This window comes from Ananas comosus, linkage group 19 (assembly GCF_001540865.1).
Source record: "Ananas comosus cultivar F153 linkage group 19, ASM154086v1, whole genome shotgun sequence".
In the NCBI taxonomy this organism is placed as follows: Eukaryota; Viridiplantae; Streptophyta; class Magnoliopsida; order Poales; family Bromeliaceae; genus Ananas; species Ananas comosus.
This window is the reverse complement of record NC_033639.1, coordinates 8,181,969-8,205,632: the sequence shown is the minus strand read 5'-3', so window position 1 is coordinate 8,205,632 and position 23,664 is coordinate 8,181,969. Positions and strand designations below refer to the sequence as shown.

Genomic DNA, 23,664 nt, shown 5'->3' with positions numbered 1-23,664 from the left:
AGATTAAAGGAGTCGTCGTGCATAGGTATATAAACGAGCTAAATAATTTTTTTTCTTCAAAATAAGCACTAAAGTAAAAGATTTCTGAAAGTTTTATAAGGTTTGGATCTCACGTAAAACTTAAAAATTTGAGGATCAAAATGAAATTTGGCTGAAAGTGTAAGGACTAACACTGCAATTAACCAGAAATAAAAGTCACTTTTTTGGAGAACCAGGTCTATAGACCGAAGCAATTTCATCACGCCACGTGGCGACTGTAATTAAACATAAAAAATGGAGGACTAATTAGCACTGCAATTAACCATAATCAAGTCCAATATTCGGAGAACCATGTCTATACACCTCGCCAATCTCTTCACGCCACGTGGCGAATGCAAGCAAAATTAATTTTCCCGCCATTCTCCCCATCACTTCGCGCCACCTCTCCGTTCCCCTTCTCATTACCCTCTCTCTCTCTCTCTCTCTCTCTCTCCCTCTCTCTCTCCCCTCACCCCTCTCTAATGGCGCCCGAAACCCTAACCGAGTACGAGCGCCGCCGCATGGAGAACATCCGCCGCAACGGCGAGGTGATGGCCTCGCTCAAGCTCCGCCGCATCGCCTCCGATCTCTCCTCCTCCTCCGCTCAGCAATCCATGGCGACGACGAAGAAGAGGCCCTGCCCCTCCCCCACGCCCCGATCCCCCGTCGTCCTCCGCCGCTCCCTCCGCACCCGCGGCCTCCCCCCTAATCGATCCCCATCCCCCTCCTCCGATCCCCCTTCTCCCCCTCCCAATCCCGCCTCCGCCGCCCGGGAGAGGATCGGCCCCTTCCCCACCGCCGATACCCTCGTCGGGGGCTCCGGATCGGCCGATCGAGGCCTGATCGACGCGATTTTGGGAGCTTCAAAGGCGTCGGAATCGGATCATGTGAAGGGAAGGGGTTCCGGGTTCGATCCGAGGCGTTCGATGGCTCTGAGGGAGGAGAAGGTGAGGAAGGTTCTCCGGGAGAGGATCCTGGCCGTGCGATTCCTGCCTTTTGGGGATCGGACGGTGATCGCTGCGGGGAATAAGCTGGGGCATCTAGGGTTTTGGGATGTGGATTATAGTGGAGGGGATGGGGATGGAGATGGGGTGTTTGTATATTTTCCTCACAGAGCTCCAATTTCGGGGATTTCGGTCCATCTGGATTCGCCGACAAAGGTAATATCTTCTTTCACAGTTTTACTTTTAAATTAAAAGCGCGCAATAACTCAGCGCTAATTCTTTCTCAATAGTTAGCCTAAATGTTCGATTCGCTTCAAACATTATTGTAGGCCATAGTTGTGTAAAAAATTGTTGAGCAATTATGCCTTCGACTTGTTCCGGTACACGAATATGCTTTGTATTAGACATGCAACAGGTTGAACTTTGAGTACAATTGTGATGGAGAATGGTTTAGAATTGTTGGTAGCTGAAGAATTTTGGTGCAAAATGTAGTTGTGGTTGAATAGCTGAATGAGTGTTGAGATTCAGAGTCACCTGTACTTTGCTGCACCACACATTAATCTGGTTAATTGATTGTTCTAAACATATTCTCTATTGCCCCTTACAGGAATGTTACAAATGTTTGTTCGGTATATATTTATGTTACTAAGATTAAGTTTAATGAACTAGAATATGTCACAGATTGATCCGTCCACAATTGAGAGTGTAACTGTTTTTCTCAGCTGTAACACTTGATGATAATGTGGTTTTGTTTTTGTTGGGGACTCCTTCATGCTTCTTATATGGTCATTCATCCTATGTGCTTGGTTCTGTCTAATGTAGATTTTCACTAGTTGCTACGATGGGTTTATATGTTTGATGGATGCCGATTCAGAGACGTTCAACATGATATATTCCTGCGGTTATTCTATTTATTCTTTATGCCAAGCACCTCATGATAATAACTCCTTATATTTTGGAGAGCGAGGCGAGCTCAAACTTTTCGATTTGAGGGTGGGTAAAGTCTCTGGTTCCTGGGACTTGCATGAACAGAGGATAAATACGATAGACTTTCATCCAGAAAATGTTAATTTGTTTGCTACAAGTTCGACGGATGGGACGGCTTGCATATGGGACTTGAGAAGATCAAAAGAGAATAAGCTGGAATGCTTGAAGACTGTTCAGCATAACAGAGCAGTTCATTCTGCACATTTTTCACCCAGCGGAAGCTGTCTTGCTACAACGAGGTATGCGATCTCCTGCATCTGCTAGATATATGTAGATGGAAAAAGTGAAACTAACTCTGTTTAGTCCATTGTAGAATGTGTTGATGTATGACTTGAATTCTTGTGCCCTTGTAGTCAAGAAAACACTTATTGATGTGATGGTCTCGTAAGTTACTCAACATACTTAAAACTCATTGATATGTGATAGTTGGTTTAGTGGATATATTCTGCTTATTAACCTTTTTGTTTCTTCACTAAAAAATTAAAAGTAGAAGTTACTTTCTTTAGGGCAAGGAAGCAGCTAGCTCTAAACTGAAGCAAATATATTATGGCATTTGTGTTAGAAAAACAAAAGAAAATTACTTTTACAAGGAGTTTGCATATCATGCTCAATTCATTTTTCTTTTTCTTTATTCTGTTTTGAGCTTTGATGCAGTAGAGATGATAAAGTACGGATCATCAGTGGAGCCAACTTTGAGGATCTGTTTATGATAAAACACAATAATCAGACTGGAAGATGGCTATCTACATTCAGGTAAGCCTTTGTAAATCCTTTTTTATCTAATCGGATGGAAAGGCCTTCAACCAATTCCACAGCATTTTATTATGATCTGTTTTGAATTGTATGTCAATTCGGAAGTTCTATCGTCGAAAACAACTTATGAGTATGGAGATCTCTGTACTCGCAAAAGTATAGTAACATTACTCTCTCTCTCTCTCTCTCTCTCTCTCTCTCTCTCTCTCTATATATATATATATATATATATATATTTGATATCTCCAAGCTATTCACTTCAAGCCGCCTCCAAACCCAGCATTGACACCGCCTCTACATTATTACTTACATTCTTGCCTTTAACAAATGCAAAAAACGATACTGATCTCAATTTGCAGAGCAATCTGGGGCTGGGATGATTCCTACCTGTATCTGGGCAACATGAGGAGGGCCGTCGACGTAATCTCCGTGGCCGACAGAACCACGACCACTTTAGAGAGTGAGCACGTGACGTCGATCCCGTGCCGGTTCGCCGCACATCCGTACAATGTGGGATCTCNAGATGAATAAAAATTCGCTATTTTAGGTACAATAGCGCCTAAGAGACCTAAAGAATCCCTAATTGGAATTAGGGGATCCGATTCTTTTGTCAAATTGTTATATTTCGAACTATTGAATGGACCAATTCGAGAACAATTGGATGATGACAAAATTATCAAAGATTGGCATTCCTTATTTCGATTCAACAACGTACCAATAGTTCCTTGATGTTGGCTAAGTGATTGAATCTTCGCCTTGGAATAAAAGGGATTGATATTGGTGCGATCTAATCCATTATCGGGAATCAATCCGGAACTTGCCCTATCATACCTTTTTCCGGTATACGAAATAGTGGACTTGACTAACTCAATTCTTATGAAATCGCGAATTAGATCATTTGCCCTTACCTCAACAAAGGAAGCATGAACCTCTTCTATAAAACCATTTTGTTCTTGGTCCCAATTCAATACTAAGCAAGTCCGAACTAATTGAATACTTGTGTGATAAATTCCTCGAATTGACTTGCCATTTCCATAAAGGATATAATTGACAACTCTAAGTTGGACATTATCCTTTTCCTGCAAGATATCCCGAGGGAAAAGTGTTGCTAAATTTATCCCATCGGATATTTCATATGTGACTACGGGTCGAACCGAAACAAAATACTTTTTCTTGGTAGGTGTGATCCGTTGAACATAGATCCAATTTTTCCATTTTTTTGATTCTTTAGAATTTTTTTTTTCCGTTTCTGGTGGTATAAAAATGCCGCTGTGCCTGGATATCTTATCTGTCTCTCCAGGAAAATGAATATCTCCAGAAAAGATTTTAAGTTCAATATATTTTTTTTTTCTCTCCACTCGGACTAATCCGCGTACTCGGCTTCTTGTATTTATATTTAAAGCGAGTCGTGTATCTACTCCAATGATACTATTGTTCCGGACCATTATTAATGAGGATCCCGGTAAGATATGCACTTCTTCGAGAATGAAAAAAAACTGATCTTAAGCAAAAAAGAGTTCCAGGGTAACATACAAAGATAGCTTCGCAACATGATATGGCAACTCTTATCATTTGTGTAATGTCCACAATTCTAAGCCCAAACGGAGTCCTGGGGATCTTCCACAACACGGTTAAATGAAAGATATAGCGGAATTTGCAAGCTATTTCAGCTGCCAGGTACAGAAAAAGCACTTTCAACGCTGCTTCTGCTGTTAAGAAAGAACAAAAGAAAAAGGACTGCGCACATGAACATTGCCTACCATACCTCCCTCTTGAAATAGGTTTTTCCAAATAAACATCCATTGCCATTTTACTTCATAACAACTTCAGATCCAACTTCAGATCTATTTACACATATACCCCAGGGAAGTTATCCAAGACTCGAGTATGAAATTGCACTCGCAAGAGCAACATGCTAACGTTTAGATCTTAAGAGGGGCAATAAACATGGCTCCAAAGCTACTCCGATAGACCGAATACTTTCAGCCTTAGACAAAAAGAAGAGCAAAAGAAGAGGGAAAACCAGAATGTAGAGCTTAAAGCCATACTCTCTCTTGACATACACATAATTAAGCGAGTTTGAAAATGAGTGACACAGAATAAGATAGTGCCTCGTGCCCTCACCCTATTTAACGAGGGTTAGGATTATATGCTAATACCGTTCAGATTGGGTGATAGTCCTAATAATTGGGTACGGGTTTAAAAAGGGATCATGGGAAAGATCCCATTTTAGTCTAAATCGGGTTGGCATACTATACAACCAGAATTTTTGTTTGTTCAGACCATATATTAGGAAATCTACAGGACCTGCTTTAAATACGGAAAATTATATACAACAGAGTGCTTCGGAAAGAGATTTAGGGTTAAGGTAGGTAACCTTGTTGCTTGAGATACCATAAGGCCCCTTCTGCGGCATGCTCTTGTGCGGCTTTCTTTTGCGCCTTCGGGTCACTGAAGCACTCCAATAATGCTGCAGTAGCTCCTTCGACTCGAACAGTAACCTTGTATGTGAACCTGCATATGTATTGGACATGTTACATGATGAGCTTACAATACATCAAATGTACAAAAGACAAAAATATAACATAGGATACATTTGACATTGGAAAGCACAACTAACTTGTTCCCCTTGGAGCTTTAAGTTGTTATGGGCATATACAATTTTTAGCAGAGAAGACATCTTTATTTCCTGTTTTTTCATTTGGTAATGACTCGATAACAAAGAAGACTAAATCAAATTTAACAGGGGAATTATTAGCTATCTAATAGAAGAAACCAAATCACAAATATTTTGTTCGGCAGCAAGTCTTAAGCTTTGGATTTCTATCGGCAAGTTAGATTGTTAAATAACAACAGCAGCTTATCTAAGCTTCACAATCAGACCGTACTTTTTCTGATTGGAAACATGTACTTCACTAACTATAACAAATACACGTCCACGAAATAGGCACAGGATATGAAGATTACTCTCTTAGGTGGCTAGGTCCTTCATCTTTGCAACACTCAAATAAAGGAGGGTCCCAATAGTTGGCGGTACAGATCTCAAGAAGGCGTGATTTTGCAGGTTTCCGATCCAGATCACCTACACAGTGAAGGAAACATTATCAACTATACCGTCGAGAATTTCTATATCCTTGCAAGATCACCAACTTACATATGTTATATATAACTCGGCAAAATCTAAATTTTCATATTTAGGCCTTACAAGTGTAGTTTATTGAAAATATTCCCTTTTCTTATGTTAGGGAGCTTTCTTTTTTTTTTTTCCTTTTTTCTAAATTTTGGTTGGAGAGGTGAATGGGCAGTGGACTTCTGTAAGAAGGAATCTAAGTCCACAGTAAATAAGTAAAAGGGGAAATTCATATATTGCTCTCTTTTTTTAAATCAGTTTCCAGTGAATAAACCTAACGAAGTGAGAGTTTCCATATCAGAATTCTGCCATGGATTGCTCTTCTCGGCCAATCCACTGGACACCACATAATGCTGTATAACAGGCTCATGCTTGCATTTGGTACCATTGTAGTTCTCGTTCACGCCAGCCATACAATTTTCCTCCGTGCCGGAAGGAATGAATGATTTATAGCCGAAAGAAGTACCAGCTGATTTTGCATCCTGGAGAAACAAGCTACTCTCTTCTGGTTCATGGGTCGATAGCTTCTCCAATTTAATGCAGATATCATTATCATTCTCTACTAGAATGGGGTCTTCATCAAAGCCTATTAGCTTTGCTTCATTTTTCCTAGTAGTACGTAGAACCTCCTCCAGTGACTTTCTTTTAGGCTTGTAACCATGAGCCTGCATATGCGCATTAAAAGATTCAAAAGGAATAGCAAAAGCAGTGTATTCAAAAAGAAAATCGAATCAGCTTAATCTGCTGGTAATTGTTTATTCCAGTTTGTCAAAAGAAAAGGAAGAGCATCCACTTTCATCTTTTGTTTTACGAACTAACCCATTTCATACAGAACGCAGATTACTGTAAAACAATGGTCTTACACAAGTAGATCTATGTACTGTTGTATTTTGGCTACATTTATGTGCCAAGTATCAATGTAGGACATTTCTTCACAATAACCTTAAAAAAAAATTATATTTAGTCAAATGACCCTAACAAAAAATTTTCTAGCAAACTAACCCTATTTTGTCCAACTCAGCACAATGATGGAGAAAGAGTGAAAGACAATAAATCATTCACCGTGTTCATTGAAAGTGGTGAACCATTCACCATCTTTAGAAAACGGTGAATCATTTACCATATGTCGGTTTTCTGGTTGTTACAGTTGTTTGTAGGTTTTTTGTGTGGGTTGTTAGGAAATTTTATGGGGTTGTTAGGACTGCATGCGAGCTACTATGGGGTTGTTAGGATTGTAAGTGAGCTGTTGGGATTTTGTCGAATTGTTAGAAATGCATGTTGAAAATACTTAACTAAGAAAGAAACGAAGAATCATTCACTATTTTCTTTTTAAAGGGAAAGGCAATAAACGGTTCACCGTCTTTTTAACTTTTATTAAAGACTCTGAATGATTCACCGTCTTCCAATTATTGCTTCACCCTAGTGTTGAGTTGGACAAAATAGGGTTAATTGGTCAAATAAATTTTGACAAAGTTATTTGGTCAAATATAATTTTTAAGGTTATCTAAAATAAAGTCCATCAATGTATGTACATAAAATATATTTGTTTCTAAATGCAACTGAAATGCATAGCACAATGTGGATTTGCTAGACATGAATTACATGAACACTTCCAAATCAATTGATTCTTTTTTCAGACTTTAAGAAATATGTGCACAATAGGAGTCAAAGATGACCAAGTGAAAAACTATTTAACCAATAAGTAGATGAAGCATACAATAATTACATCCAGCCAACTTGAAAGAGTGTTAGTAATGCCGTAACCGTATTTCGCTAAAAAATCAAATCAATACTTTCATAACAGAAAGACTACACTTGCCTTACCTTCAATTTAGAAAGTGCTTCTTGTGCAGCCATTTTTCTAGCAGCTTTTGAGTTTTTGTTAGTTGCCATGCAAGTCAAAGTGTGATCTTTTAAACCAACTTCGACCTTGACAAAGTAAAGCCCCTTCTCTTTTACTGGATCAGGAAGACCCAGTGGTAACCCAGAACTCTCACAAAACTCTCGCAATTCTCTAACAGCATGAAGCTGCAAGCTAGTGAAGTTCAAGACTGGTCCCAAAAGCATAAGCATTAACTTCCAAACTTGATTTAGATCGAATCCAGTGTCCAGAAGTACAGCACCAACACAAGATTCCACAATGTCCCCAAGTACCTGTGTGTGTAATACAGTTCAAAAGACTTTGAAGGCAACAAACTAGAAACAACAAAATAGGGAAGCGAATAACTGATAGCATGCAATCATTCAAGAAAATTGGTATAGAATACAGATTGCAAGCTTTAGAAGTCATCTGAGACCATAGTTCACTAGTAAATATCACAAACTCAACATGCTTAGAGCTTAAAATAGAAGCGGTACAAAAAATTCAATTCCACTATTAATGCACATTTTGCTGTCATGAAATTTGAAAGAAATGTCTAACTTCTCTAAGCAAATTGATCAATTATAGCAAATAGTTACTTACAATGTTTTAGAAAGTGCTATGTGGTATGTGGGCGGTCCACATACTGCATACTGCGGGTGCACATACTGGTGCATATGCAATTTAGCTACTATAAATATTAAGAAGGGTAAATTGCACGTTTGGTCCTCAAAATATGAGGCACGTGACACTTTAGTCCTCAAACTTTAAGTTGTAATTTCTGGTTCGTACTTTCAAAATTATTGCAATCAAGTCCCACAATCTATCCTACTATACCTTCCTTGTAGCGAGTATAGATTGCTTGGGATCTTTCCTCAAGCCTATTAAGCACATTCTATGTGTTCATAGCAAAATAACCTCGGTCACAAGCTCAGTCTTAGTCGGCAAGTTCCTGCTGACACGTAATTACTGCCCAAAGAATATCTAATTGAAGTTGCTAGTTTCATTAGAAATAGCTATCTTAGATTAAAAACTATAACCATGGATTTACTTGCTGTGGCAAGGTATGACAATCTTAGCCAGTGAATGCTCATCAGAGAATCAGAAAGGCTGCTGGTTATAAAATTAATACAAAAGATTGTCAAGTCAACAAAGTTAAGTGAGGAAAAGATTTTTGACATGAATATTCATGAAAAAGAAAGGTACTTTCCACATAACAGACACTGGTTAGAATCATCCAGTTTCTCAATGAACTAACGCACCTACCAATAAATGCAGCATAGGTCTACGGAGTTTACATAGTACATACCTTTGGACATGCAGGTTCTTCCAGCATGTCCTTTTCTGGCTCAGATAGCTGGACATATTTCTCAAACTGGTTTACTGCCTCAGTAAGACTGTTAGAATCCTTTACAAGAAACTTGTGCAGCGAATTCCAGACTGCTATATGTGCAAAGGAATAATTGTTTACAGATATTGACCTTAAATCCGTTATTTGACCAGGCTTTAAATCTGGATAAGCTGAGTAGAGGTATGATGTAATCAAGTATTCCAAGACTGCATCGCCAAGAAACTCCAGCTTCTGTTCAAAAGGCAAGTAGCAGTACAAGCTGTATCAGTTCAAATTATTTTGCCATTTGCCAACTTTTGAGGAAAACAGAGAAATGATTTGACTTACTCTCGACATTTTTCTGCAATACTAACCTGGTAGCATCCTCCAGGATGATTACTATAGGAAGCGTGAACAAGTGCTTGCAGAATAAGTCCTTTGTACTTAAATGTATAGCCTATCAATTCCTCAAGCTTAGCAACACTGATAACATCACAGAGTGACAAGTTGTTGTTGCTTGATTTGTATACTCTATAAACATCTGGAAGATCAAAATGAACAGGTATACCGAGCCACCGAAGGAAAGCAAATGCAGCTTTAAACCCACTCTCGACAAGAAATGCTCCAACAAGAGCTTCCACAACGTCTGCAATGGTTTTCCTGTGTAGCCAATTATGGGATTTGGTGCATCTCACACTACCAGATTCTGGTCTATCTGACCCAGAATCAGTTCCCATTTGATGTATGCTCGATTCTGTATCCGCATTACAAACAACATTACAAGGACGGCCTAATGCAAAGAAGAGGGTAGGGTCAAATGGCTGATCACGTATGTACACCTGTAAATTGAAGAGAGAGAAGTACTTCAGATAGATATAGCACTTTGATCTATCCCTTGATGTATTACAGAACATTGACATGGGAAAATTTTTAGAAGATAGCTTCTTTGATTCAACATGCTAGAATCTTTGATTCAACATGCTAGAATACTCTCACAAGCAGGAAGACAACATTCTCAAAGAGCAATATGCATATCTGAAACGACACTTCCAAAAGCAGAAAGCTGGCCAAAATGGTCAAGCCAAAAAGGTCAGGCCAGTGGAAATTAAGGTTAAAACGTGACTGCCCCAACCCACATACAACAGTTTAGGATAAACCAGAAATGCATCAAAGATGATGCTTAAATAGTCAAAAGGCAATATTTTGATAAGAACAAATTGAGATCCTCATAACAGGTGAAAATCCTCGCTGCTCATCCAATTTGCTACACAACACAAAAAAAAACAAAATTTTGCTATATTATATTTTGCCATCATACTTTCTAGTTTCTATAATCATTGTGAATTTGACATTCTGATATTTGATTTTCCTGTGGGAACTCCCAAAGGAGAAATTGTACAATATTAGCAGCACAAGTAAAATTGAAACCACTGACAACTATCTGAAAGCCATCGAAGAAATTTACCTCACAAGGTATAGTGACTAGAGATAGTCTCATAGTCCACAAAATAAAAAAAAAAAAAGGAAAAATACAATCATAAAAAAGGAGAAGATAATCATCTGAAGTAACGTACCTGCAAATTTTTTTTAATTGCTAGTTCGCAGAGATTTGAATTATTTACTATGGCAGAACGCATCCTGGTCAATTGACCCTCGTCTAGTCCTTGAAATGAAACAAAACAATGACGGCCAACTGCATACTTCAAGAAAGCATCACCAAGCACTTCAAACCTTTCCAGAGAAAGCCTTTCCAAACATTTCTCTGTCGTGAGTGCTTCTAGAATCTGAAATGTATTTTTCTTGCTTAAAGAATGAGGATTGAAGAGTGTAAACAACTACACGTCTGTGACAACAACTGATCTGTCTGTATGAACTTATGATGCTTATATGGAAACTAATGACTTACACAGTCAGCCCTAATTTCAGAAGCTTCTGGGAATGAGGATGCCAAGACTTCCTTCAACTCGATAGCTACAAGTAAATTCTCCAGCCGATGCATCAAAGAGGGCAACAGAGAAAGAGAACTGCCAATATCTTTTGAAAAACCAACTATTTTCAAGCAACACAATTCTGGGGGTAGCTCCACAAAGTGCTCCAACAACTCGTGCGACTCTGATTTTTCAGGCATATAGTTAACATAACAATTAAGATAATAACAAATATTATAAGAAGTAAAATTTCAACCAAAAACAAAGTATACATCTGACATAGGTACAACTGAATCCCAGATGCAACTTAGGTTAATCTTCCAGTTTTCAATTACAATATATCAATTACACCATTGCAAAATTCATCATTCATATGATAAGCAAACTTCAATGTTACTACTTTTTTCGTTGCTAGCATATCAAATCAGGAACTGTCACATCTGAGCATCTCTTTATGATTTCGTGTTGTGATTGTAAAAGTAAATTGAAGTAATCCAAAGATAAGTTTTAAGATAGTGAATAAACAGTAACAAGTTGTATGACATTTTTCAGGGGGAAAACAAAAAACAAAAACAAAACAAAACAAAAAACTGCATTAGTAAAATAGCAGGGAAGATCACCTGTATTCCCTTGTAAACGGTTATGGAGCAAATTATGTAAATTAAATAGCGGCTTGGCCTTTAGAAGAGGTTGCTCTGGATGGGATAACTGAATATTAAACCTGATTTTCAGAGTGCCAATTTGTAAAATATTAAGCCACTATAAACCAAGTTACAAAAACAAAGTAGCATTTCATTCTTATGGTCAAGAATCAAATAAACAACCCAAATATGATAAGTGAAAATTCCCTCAAAATTACAAAGACAATTCATAGGCCAAGAAACATTCAAGTAGGGGCAGCACAACAGTTTTTTGAAACTAGCAGTCAATCAAAATACTTAGTTCATCAAAGTTATCCCCGCTTTGTTTAAATGTCCAAAAGTCGGTACAAGTACAAGTAGGACTTCGTACACTTGATGGTCAATTTGGAATAAATCATTTGGTAAAGTCAAGAAAAAGAGTAGCTTAGAAATTAAACATACAAATTTGTGCTCGTAAAAAAAATGAATGTCTGTTATACAATGTATCATCATATAAGTCCTTTTATCTATTTTGGAAGTTGCCTTCTGAATCCCTTCATTTTATTCCTCTGATCTTTCATTTCCATATAGAGATCATTTTATGATTACTAATCAATTCTATTTGTTGATGTCTCAAGGGAAATCAAAGACAATAACACAACACACTAGAGTAGTGGAGTCACTTCTCCATTTTAAGTGTCACTATTTCTGCACATGATGTAGCCATCAACTTCCCTTCTTGTTGAGTTATAGAAACAAGATGATAGAAGCATTCTGTAGATATTCTTATCCAGGAAGAAATTTATGCTACACATAAACTGCATGGACCTAATATTTGTATCTAAAAAGTAGATTATGACAAATGCATAGATACAGTAGATCGACAACATTTACCTGTCCTGGTAGTGTTGTGCATAGCTCACACTCTTATACTGGCTGTTGGCATTTGTTCCATGTATAACGTCATCAATCAAGAAAAAAAGTTTGTTGTGCGGAGTGAAAACTAAGCTGTTAAGGACATTGTGTTTACTGACTGTTCCATTAAGAAGTTTCAAAGAATCACTTATCGGATAAGGATCTTTCCAATCTAAATCTGTAATACGTCCAAAAACAGGTGATGATAAACAGCATCTTATAGTTTCCCAATCAACAATTATCTTGTCCCCACAATTTTGCTGCTTGACTGGAAGTAGTAAATAGAAAGTTGAGAAACAATGTTCAGATGCATGGAATTTGCCCAAGGAAACATGATCACAATAAAACTCTGCTCTGTCAAGGATAATCTTCAGGCACATTTCTTGAAAATATTGCCCAAGCACAATCTGTGCACAGTTAGAAGATAATGTTAGACTAGAAGATAAGTATCATAAATGAACTATCCCATATGCATATAAAATATAAAATACAGTAAAAGGCTTTTTTTTTTAACCTCTTCTTTGCAAAATGTCAACATTCCCTTTGGTTCAATTCCTGCTTCCACGATTCTACCATGAGCAAGATGTAAATCAACTTCCAACTTTTCGGCCTCTTTAGGAAGAGGAGACATGACAAAGAGACCAAACATCCGATATTGTCTATCCTCTGGTATTGGTACAAGTCTAATATAGTAGAAATACATATTTATCTGACTATCAAAATTGGACCGTGATGCTTTGAGAACAGAAGGAACTAACATCTCGTAAAGTTCTCTTAGATTTTCATCTGAAGCATAAAAACAATGAATTGATTATTTGTAACCTGACAAATAATTCAACACAAAAGTTTGAATGGCTCAAGTCCACATAAAAGCCAACCTTCATTGCTGTTGCATCCAGAATGATGTGCAGTTGATCCATTCTTTTTCCCGGAACTTAGACCAGGCAAAAGATAATCAGTTAAAGCACCCTTTTCATGAAGTTCCTTACATGCTTGTAGACACGCATTTCTCTTAGCTTCATCTTTTGATGCACATGGTAGACTCTCAACTTGACGAAATGGAGCGTTTGGTGGAAGAATCATTCTGCAAATGATGCCATTACTGTCATCTATGTAAAAAAACTTTAGGGAAGGTGCGAAATACCTGCAAAGAAACATGATATTATTAGTCATATTCGGAAGTTTAAAACTGAATAATATTTCACAGAGCAAATAATGCCACCAAAATGTAAAAATGGCAGTCATTACTTACATATCTCGAGGAAGTTTGCTGCAGTAATAATGGAGAAGTGACACACTACAGCCAGTGCTAATGGAAGCACCCGTACTAGTTACCTTGTAAATAATCTCCTCCAAATTATTGAATGTATCATCTGATGACCGATCAAGTACCTCCTTACTCATGATAGTTTCGCCAATTATAAAATCATCAAGTAATTTCTCGTCTTGCTGATTCCCCCTGTGAGATTGAGATAACAAACAAAGAACGTAAAGATACTAATAAGAATAAACACAGAATGCTTAAGCATGCAGATGGCATTCACAAAAGAAAACACCTCTCCACTAGAAATATGTATTTAGATTTCATCATTCGAGCACGGCCTCGAGACTGTATAAAGCTAGCAACAGTTTGTGGAAGATCAAACCGCACAACAAGGCAACAGGTTTGAATATCAAGCCCTTCTTCAGCGACATTAGTAGCAACCAGCAGATTAACCTGCAAACTCAACAAAATTCAAACCATCAATCAGATTATAATTAGAAATAAATCTCCAGCATTTACACACAAACTAAAGTTCCAGCCATAAAGCTCAAGCATTTGAATTCAAACTGCTTGCCTCTAACCGAAACTCATATGTGCACGCACATGCACACACATTTTAACTTGATGGTCGAATACTCTCCAGGATTTGAATTCAAGCTGCTTGCTTCCAACCGAAACTCCTACACAAACACGCACATACACACATGACACATCTTAACTCTACGGTTGAAAGCCTACTCACACACAAACTAGAAGTTCAGCTATAAAGCTTCAAGATTTGAATTCAAACTGCTTGCTTCTATTCTAAACACACAGACGCGCGCGCTCGCACACACACACGTACACCCACACACATACATACACATTTATGAAACGGAAAAAAAAAAAAGAAAAATACTCAAAGAAGTATAGAAGGTTTGCTCACTCAATAATATTTAAGGAGATTGCCTAGTCACACCTCTCCAAAAGAAATAAGTATAGAAGGTTTGCTCACTCAAATATTTGAATAAAGAGAATGCCTAGTCATACCTCTCCAGAACAAAATTTTTCAACAACGGCATTCATCTTTTTTCGCGACATATTCTTCAATCCAGAGTGATATCCCACAAGAAATTCACATTTCCAAAAACTGAGAGACTTCATATTTCCAAGTATGTATGCTAACGTTCTTGCAATGATGGTTCTTTTCACGAATATAATACATTTCATGCCTTCCTGTAGTCTGTCAAGAAAATAAAGCCATGGCATTCATTGACGGTGAAGGTAACAATTGAAGCTTGACTTTCAGATTGAGTTTTTGCCAACTGAGTAATGTGCATGGCATTAGCACTGTATCATACTGTGAGATCCTATCTAACATCTTTGCAGATAAACAGCTTCCATTTGGATTTAGTTAGGTGAATACAAAGTAAGGTAAACAGCTTCCGTTTGGATTTAGTTAGGTGAGTGCAAAAGTAAGATAAACAGCTTCCATTTGGATTTAGTTAGGTGAGTACAAAGTTGTTAACATCATAACTGTTGCTGAATCATTATTAAGCAGAAATTTTGTGGTTCTGAATGTCCTGATAAGACAAGCATGCATATACAAGCACATGGACGAGCATGATGAATGTGCCTAGAAAGATGAGTATATAAGGTATGATTATCGCAGTAGTGAAATAGATGAAAGAAAACAGCATACTTTAAAATATAGCCTAATTAAATTACTACACCGACCAATTTTTTATTTCATGAACATGTCACTAACATGAAGTCCCCATAAGTTCTCTTTTTGGCACATGCCATGAATCTCGATTGCCCATGATACAATTTGCATAAGAGGATTCATGTACAAAAACTTAAGAAAAAATTGTAGTCAAATATAAATAACAGCATGGAATACAGAGCAGGAGACATCAATATAGTGTGCAAGGATACTATGAAAAATAACATATAATTTTAAAAGATAATCTAAAAAAATGAGAGCAGCATGTGAACAAACCTGTATCTTGTGAGAACCTCAATAAGAACTGACAATTTCTTTGAGAAGAAAGGCTCTTTCACAGTCTCTAGAGTACTGAAATCAGCAGTAGTTTCATCTACAATACCAGTAAATCCAAACAATTCAGTTCAAACTCAAGTGTATTGCCCTCCTATCTCTAAATTCTCTTTACAAAGAGGTGCCCAAGTTAACAACACAAATCTAACTGCAAATATCCTTCGTAAGACAGTAAAAGGGAGTCTTTGCAACAGATTGAAAGTTCAAGTGCTTGTGCTTGACTTAACGTGGCTATCTGCAAATGGGGCAAAGTGTAGGTAGGATTTGGCCTGTTGTGCAAAAAAGAAAAAAATAAAATCGTTCTAAAACACGGTAACCAAGTTGCTAAGAGTCTAAAATTCCTAAACTCAACATTCTTTATTAGCCCACAGATATTTCCATGCAGAAAAGAGGGTGGAAGATGAGAAGGAAGGTATGAGGTAAGAAGAGATAAGAGGGACGAAAGCGCAGAATAAAGAGAAAGCTTTTCAATTGGATTGCTCTAGTACTGATGGGTACAGGGTAGTTAAGCATCATTCTAGTAAGCAGCATCATTCCAATCTTTCTTACATATAAAGAAGTACACTGAGTAAATGAAATTTATTAAATGACAAAATATCATTTAGTTTCTGAATTGCTTGGAAATGCAAAAATCCTTAACTTGAATAAGAAAGAGAACAAAACAGAAAACACAGAAACAATATGACTTTCCTTAAATATACCCGACCATACCATCGAAATTACAGCCTAGAATTGAGATTGCCTCCTTCAAGTACTGATCTGTAAGGCACTTGTTACTGTAATTGGCCTCTGTCTCCATTTCACTCAGGTCAGCACCATCAGAAGCTAAGAGCACTCGTGCAGCCTTTTAACACAAATAAAAGAAGGAAAAAAAAGAAAGTTATAATTTTTATGCTCGTCGAAAAAATAAAAGTTATCCAAGTTACAGTCTATTGTTAAATCTGAACAGATAATTTATACTCACATGTTGATCATCTTATATAGGGCAACAAAGAAAAAAACCAGATAGACAATGCAAATAGAGTATGTAATACACTGTCCGGCTGACATATGTATACAGGAATGAAAATGTACTAAGAGAATTCTCTCTAGTATGATAGTAAGAAACACAAAAAAAGGACATTATAGCCATACATCAGATCTAACATGCAAAAGATTGCAATTCATAGCCTATCCTCAATTGCCATGATATTGGAATAAGGCTTCTAGGTGGATTATGCAACCCAGCTTCAAGGCCTATCTAACTTGCCATCTATGTTGTACAGATACGGATATGGGGATACGGATACGACACGATACGGATACGGTGATACGGCAATTTCTAAAACTTTTAGGATACGATATGCGGGATATACTTGAATAAAATATTATTTTAAATATATTTAAATATATGTTGATTATATGTAATGATATATTGAGAACAATCAGGATATCTGGACTATATTAAGGAATATATTCTAATATGCATTAAATTGTATAATTGTTTTACATAGGTTCATAAAAAAAGATAATCAATCATATAAAATAATAATTCAAAAAGTATCAAACCAACTATCATTCAACTTGCTAATAATTTAATAGAGAAGGAAAAAAAATCATATTTTCTATAGCCTTTATTGTTTAATGCTAGGTTGACAAATTAGATGAAAGAGAGTAAATACTGTGTGAAGATAGAACGAGAGGGAGAGTCTTCTACCATTCAAGAGCAAAAAGATAAATGAAATGACAAATTGAACAGATATTGGCATTTTTCTCACTCTTTTCCTTCTTTCCAATAGGTTTGGACGTGAGCTTTTAAAAAAATTTTAAGTTTCGATCATTTTAGACCAGAAAAGAACCTGGTCGTGTCCCCCCCGTATCCCCCCGCATCCCTCACGTATCCGAGCCGTATCCGATATTTTTTTATTTTTTAAAAATGCCAGATACTTCATTTCCGTATCGGACACGTATCAGGCGTGTATCGTATTTGATACGGATACGGCATGAAATTTGAAGTATCCGTGCTTCATAGCTTGCCATGCTTTCTATCAGGGATTGCAGTGCCATTGGTACAGCCGCATGCCACTTGCCAGCGACACATGGTGTGCCCAAGTCGGCACGTATCAGGCGTGTATCGTATTCGATTACGGATACGGCATGAAATTTGAAGTATTTGTGCTCAATAGCTTGCCATGCTTTCTATCAGGGATTGCAGTGCCATTGGTAAGCCCCGTGCCACTTACCACAGCACACATGGCGTGCCCAAGTTGGCACGACAATGCCCCCCCCCCCTCCCCCATAAAAAAAAAAAAAAAAAAAAAAAAAAAAAAAAAAAAAACTAAGGCATGTTATTGACATATTGTTCACTTCGTCGCGCTTTTTTTATTATTTTTAAGAAAATTAGTTGTTTAGAGTATTTTAATATGTCTTATGGATATACAAATATTTTATGCATTTATCTTACATAATTTCTAAGAATATAATCATAAACATCTTAAAACTAAAACAAATCATTTTATATATATTAGAAAATACATGCATAAAACCAAAACCAAAGTCATAATTAGAAAAAAATTTATAGGAAAACACTACCATGTGTAGATTCACTAGATATAAAATGTAAAGAAATTGGAGAAATCTACTCTTTTTTTTTTCACTAAAAGTTAGTCTTATTATGCAAGAAAACTTACTAATTGCTCCAAATGTTAGTTGATTTACATCTATATATTTTAAGTATGAAAAAAACTTTGTAGAACTTCTACATCAAAAAAACTCAAAAGATTCCCAAAAAATGCAACAAAAGCTATTTTGTCATATAGTATTGCATGACACATGCCACATGCCGGAATGGCCTTGCATGGTACGACACAGGCAGAATGGGGCGACAAAAGCAATCCTACCCTCTCTATAAATTTTGTTCACTCTATAAAAAATATTGTTCACTTCGGTCACCGCTTTTTTATTAATTTTAAGAAAAATTAGTTGTTTAGAGTATTTTAATATGTCTTATGGATATAAAAATATTTATGCATTTATCTTACATAATTTCTAAGAATATAATCATAAACATCTTAAAAACTAAAAGAATCATTTATATATATTATGAAAATACATGCATAAAACCAAAACCAAAGTCATAATTAGATAAAAATTATAGGAAAACACTACCATGCGTAGATTCACTAGATATAAAATGTAAAAAAATTGGAGGAAATCTTCTTATTTTTTCACACTAAAAGTTAGTCTTATTATGCAAGAAAACTTACTAATTGCTCCAAACGTTAGTTGATTTACATCTATATATTTAAGTATAAAAAAAAACTTTTGTAAAACTTTTACATCAAAAAAACTCAAAAAGTTCCCAAAAATGCAACAAAAGCTATTTTGTCAATACAGTATTGGCATGACCCATGCCACATGCCGAATGGCCTTGCATGGTACGACACAGGCAAAATGGGGCGGCAAAGGCAATCCTCCTCTCTATAAATTTTGTTCACCTTTTGTTATATTGAACCCTATCTTCCTCCCTTCTCCATTCTGCAACCGCATGACCTCACCTCCTCCAAGTTTTATTTACATAAAAAAGGATATAACTAGATTTACAACACTCACAGCGATCTTCAGTGGGAGCCTTAGCTTCTTACTCCATGAGCATCTTTTGTTAAGAATTTACACAAAACCAATGAAAGCATAGTAGCAGGAGGATAAAGATGGCTTTAAACTTTTAATCAAAACAAGGGACCAAAAAGGGGCCAGCTTTCCCATGGAGAGAACTATACATGACCAAAAAAACATTGAATAGCACATATGTACAAAACCTAAAACATGCATAATTGTTACAAGCAGATACCAGCAGACAACAATTATGGACAGCACAATCATATAGAATATATAAGATAATGTTCTCAACACAAATGAAAGTGAAGCCAAATTGTAGTGAGTGACTGATTTCATTACTGAAGCATGATTCATAATTGATGTTTGTTTAACAAGAAAAAAGTCAGTGGTTAAGTATAGGTCACAGATAAATAGAATAGTAAATTATTTCAGAAAATCTGCAATATACTCCACCACAGCAAGCAATCTAATATGAACTCTCAGGAAGCAAATATATAATAATTCCGCAACAAATGAAACTCAAAAATAACAAATGAGAAAATCTAGAAAAAACAACAATAATTAACCCGCAACTTTAAGCGCCTTAGGTTTTCTTCAATGGAATAAAATGCTACCCTTGCTCCGTAAAAGTAAGCATTGCTATGTATAAGAGCTTCCAAATATGAAAACAATTGCAATATCAAATATCACTCACTTGAAGAGCCCCGCAAAGACCAACACTTTGCAAACAGAACAACAGATTGTCGTGCAACCCAACAAAGAAACTTCATTTTCTTGTTGGATCCTTGAAATCACATAAATTCTCCCTTAGCAGGGACATGCACTGCTTGGATCATAAATAAACACATAAATATGCTATTCCTGGCTGGGAAGAGAAATACAGCTCATCCTTAGACATATAAACAAGGAAACAACCTGGACTTTCAGTTCTCAAGTTTCTCACTGCAAGTAACAATAAGACTCGAGAAGATATGAACAATGGGCCATAAGAGTACCTCAAGATCTGGAGAAGCAATTATACTTTCAAGTTCAAGATTATCAACTGTGCAGACCTACACAATGATAAGAGAATTTCATGGAACTTTAAAATACAAAACATATATAACCTCAAAATCTTCATCCCTAACCAATGTTTTCACTTATTTGGCATTTAATTCAAACCTCACCATGAAGCAAACTCTCAAGACTATTGATGCATTTGTGTAAGTCAATTGGTTGGACCACCTGGGAAGCATAATACCACAAAATGAATAATGGAGTAAAAAAAACCCAAATTTGAAGACAAAAAAAAAGAAAGAAATGCAACAAAAGCTAGCAAAGCAATCAGAGTCTGGACAAAACAAATATATAGCAAAGATACTTGCAATTTATGTTTCAACAGATAATGCCAAAGCTATTAGAAAATGGTGTAAATGCTATGCCTTCAAATTTAGATTCATCCAATTAGAGAAAAGGGAAAATCAACCTCGAGTGATAAATGAATAGTGAAATATACAAGTTAACAGCAGTAAAGCATTAAAAAGAACAACCAAACAAATAGCAGCTAGACAATGCAACAGAATAAAGCAACATTTTCTTCTCATCCTATGTAAGAACTAAATTGAATTTGCAAACTTCATGACCTAGATCAACAAGGTTGACATACCTCTGTCCCCTCTTTGTTCTCCTTGTAGGAAAGGGCATAAGGCATAAGCGTAGAATTTAAGCTTGAAAAAGAAAGGTGAACCACATTAACTGGCTAAACCAATCATTAAGCTTTAAAGCCATGATTTATATAAATTCTGTCATATTATATACTGACATATAAGAGAAATGGTTAATGAATGGTATTAAAAACTCAAATTGATTAATGATAAATTAAAATAGGTCAATACCTTATAAAATTCAAAACATAGAGCATGACAGTTTATAGACAAGAAAAACAACAGACTCTCAACAAGAGGTTAGACACTGCCACAGCCTTTCGTTACTTTTCCAATGATAGGTGATGCAGTCATCCAAATATACAGGAACTTTCATGCCATTGGTTTATAAAATTCCTGAAAAGTTATTAAAGAGAATTCTATGACAAAAAATATTGCATTTCTCAATATGAATCTGTCCTTCATCTAAATTTTTACAAGAAAGATATTAAGCACCGTAGGGTATTTTGTCAATGTCTGTTCTTTATTTGGATTTTGTACAAAATACTTTCAATTATTTGTGCATATGGATGCCTCGTCTGCGCCTGTGCATGATGAACCTCGTCAAAAATAAGAAGCACAATCAAATCCATCCTGATAAAACAAATGCCTCAAATTATTAGCAATATTTGTGGGGTCATAACAAGCACCTGTGGGGTAAAGAAATGTCAATCTGCCAACATACCAACAGAAAAGGCAATAGGCTGTTACTACACAAAATAGTAAGAGACAATTGGAAACGTAAGCCTATAACCATCTGCCACACATAATTGAACAGACCTCCTTCACCATCAATGTTCATGAATCCATGATTACATAGGTATCGACATTCAAGTTCCAAAGTGTAGTCATTTAGTCATTCAGGTCTATCATCACGATGACGAGATAATTCTTTCAAGCAAGTGAGAAACTTCAATTCTACTAACGGAGATTGAAAATCTAGTGTCACGAATAATCTAATGTCTCCAGCATACCATTCTTGTTCTATCACACTTTGTTCCTTTCAAGAACACCATTTCAGGAAAAGATATACAAATTATTCAGTATGAACTTTCTGGAGCAAAATTTATGCACCCATAAGCACAAATACAGTGGACGTTTTTCTAAGCATGATATGAATAACACATAGAATAAAATGATGACAAACTGGCAGTAGCTGAAAGAATGTCTATAGGCATCATTCAGCTCTGACACAAGGACTTATTATTGATTGAAATTCAGGCTTAAAACTGGAGCTTATGTGAGGAGTGCCATCTTTTGTTTGGCGTAATTGTGCGAGTAATATATGCAATCTCCAATAAAACATATTTCAGAAAAAGGGGAATATTCACTTGCACTCCAGTGAACAAGTGGAAATCTCTGGTGTTCTGGTCTCATCAAAGCTGGCAACAACACCCAAAGCTAGTCACAACTAAAGTAGATTTGAATGGTTCAATCAATGATAATACGGTCTAATCAAGTCAAATTAGATGAGATCGAAAGCAGTTCATCCCACCAGATCCACCTCGAACAATCCAAACGAATAGGACCAAAGCTAGCCAATCATTCTGGTTTAATATGCAAAGCAAACTAAATGCCATATATCAAGCAAGGATTTAAGTGTCTAGCACAGGCGTCGTGCAGAAACGACGCCGCACGAACGATCTGGTCATGCTGGGCCGTACCGAGGCGTGCAAATCACAAAAAATACATATGTGCCAACACATTATGGCATGAAAATATGAAATATTATTTTTCTTGAGCAACAAAAATATTCTAATTACTTATTATGTATTTTATCAAATCTTTGAACTTTATTGAGAAAATTACTTACTAATTTAAAAAAGTTTTTGAGTTGTGCATCGACACGAGAACATATAGCATAACTGATATTTTTTGCACGGTGGATAATAGTCCGTGCAATAGGCACTTTAACTCCTTGATATCAAAGCTTCAATTTCATTATCATTAAAATCCATGCCATTCAAGTTCTGTTCAACTACAATGAAACAAGCACCCATAATATTTGGTTCAACATTTCAACTATTGTGGAACGGAAAAACAAAACAATTTTTAAAATCCGCATTTTACTGCTCTAGAATTTCCCAGACTTTGGAGAGCATATTATAAACTTTTCAATTAGAGCTCGAGAGCATTAAAGACTTAAAGCGGATCAATTTATATTTTTAGCTATCTGATTGGGGATTACGTCAGGATCAAGTGAAAGCAGGATTTTAAAAAAATTCATTTTGCTTTATCATATAGCATTTTAGACGAGAGAAAACGATGTCATATCTTCCTTGTCCATTCTGCGATACAACCAACTAAAGACTACAATAACATGCTCATTTCTCAACAAACGGCCATCTAGAGGTTTCGCAAGCATGCTCATTTTACATTCAACTGCCTAACCTGAGTACTTTTCAATATTTCCTCTCTATGACATAATTAGTCATGATAAGCTATAACTTCCTTTATTTATACTACTCGCAAATTGCTCTAATCAAATTGGTTATAAGTTTTCTTTCATGTGCATCTAATGTTTCTTCAATTTTCGCCTTTAGAATTCCTTTATCATACATTTATGCTGATTAGCCCTCTTTAGAATCCCTTTATCA

At 36.3% G+C, this 23,664-nt stretch overlaps 2 protein-coding genes across 4 annotated transcripts; one reads left to right on the top strand and one right to left on the bottom strand.

Moving 5' to 3' along the window:
- LOC109724788 (WD repeat-containing protein 76) lies at positions 422 to 3,233 on the top strand. Its single transcript, XM_020253717.1, has 4 exons — positions 422 to 1,178; positions 1,785 to 2,188; positions 2,604 to 2,702; positions 3,062 to 3,233. The coding sequence occupies exons 1-4, from the start codon at positions 501 to 503 to the stop codon at positions 3,231 to 3,233; spliced, it is 1,353 nt and encodes a 450-aa protein (XP_020109306.1). The 5' UTR covers positions 422 to 500.
- On the bottom strand, positions 4,722 to 20,144 carry LOC109725023 (endoribonuclease Dicer homolog 4). Of its 3 annotated transcripts, none has more exons than XM_020254064.1 (18): positions 20,080 to 20,144; positions 16,500 to 16,632; positions 15,732 to 15,828; positions 14,780 to 14,972; positions 14,043 to 14,203; positions 13,739 to 13,945; positions 13,365 to 13,630; positions 13,001 to 13,272; positions 12,466 to 12,893; positions 11,572 to 11,672; positions 10,930 to 11,135; positions 10,598 to 10,807; positions 9,398 to 9,862; positions 9,003 to 9,275; positions 7,657 to 7,986; positions 6,107 to 6,497; positions 5,670 to 5,784; positions 4,722 to 5,216 (listed from the first exon to the last, which is right to left on the bottom strand). In XM_020254064.1, exons 2-18 carry the CDS (start codon positions 16,585 to 16,587, stop codon positions 5,066 to 5,068), a joined length of 3,954 nt encoding a protein of 1,317 aa, XP_020109653.1. In that variant the 5' UTR covers positions 16,588 to 16,632; positions 20,080 to 20,144; the 3' UTR covers positions 4,722 to 5,065. The 3 variants fall into 3 exon arrangements, with proteins under 3 accessions (XP_020109653.1, XP_020109655.1, XP_020109656.1); XM_020254066.1 differs by having other exon boundaries at positions 6,218 to 6,497; XM_020254067.1 differs by having other exon boundaries at positions 6,299 to 6,497.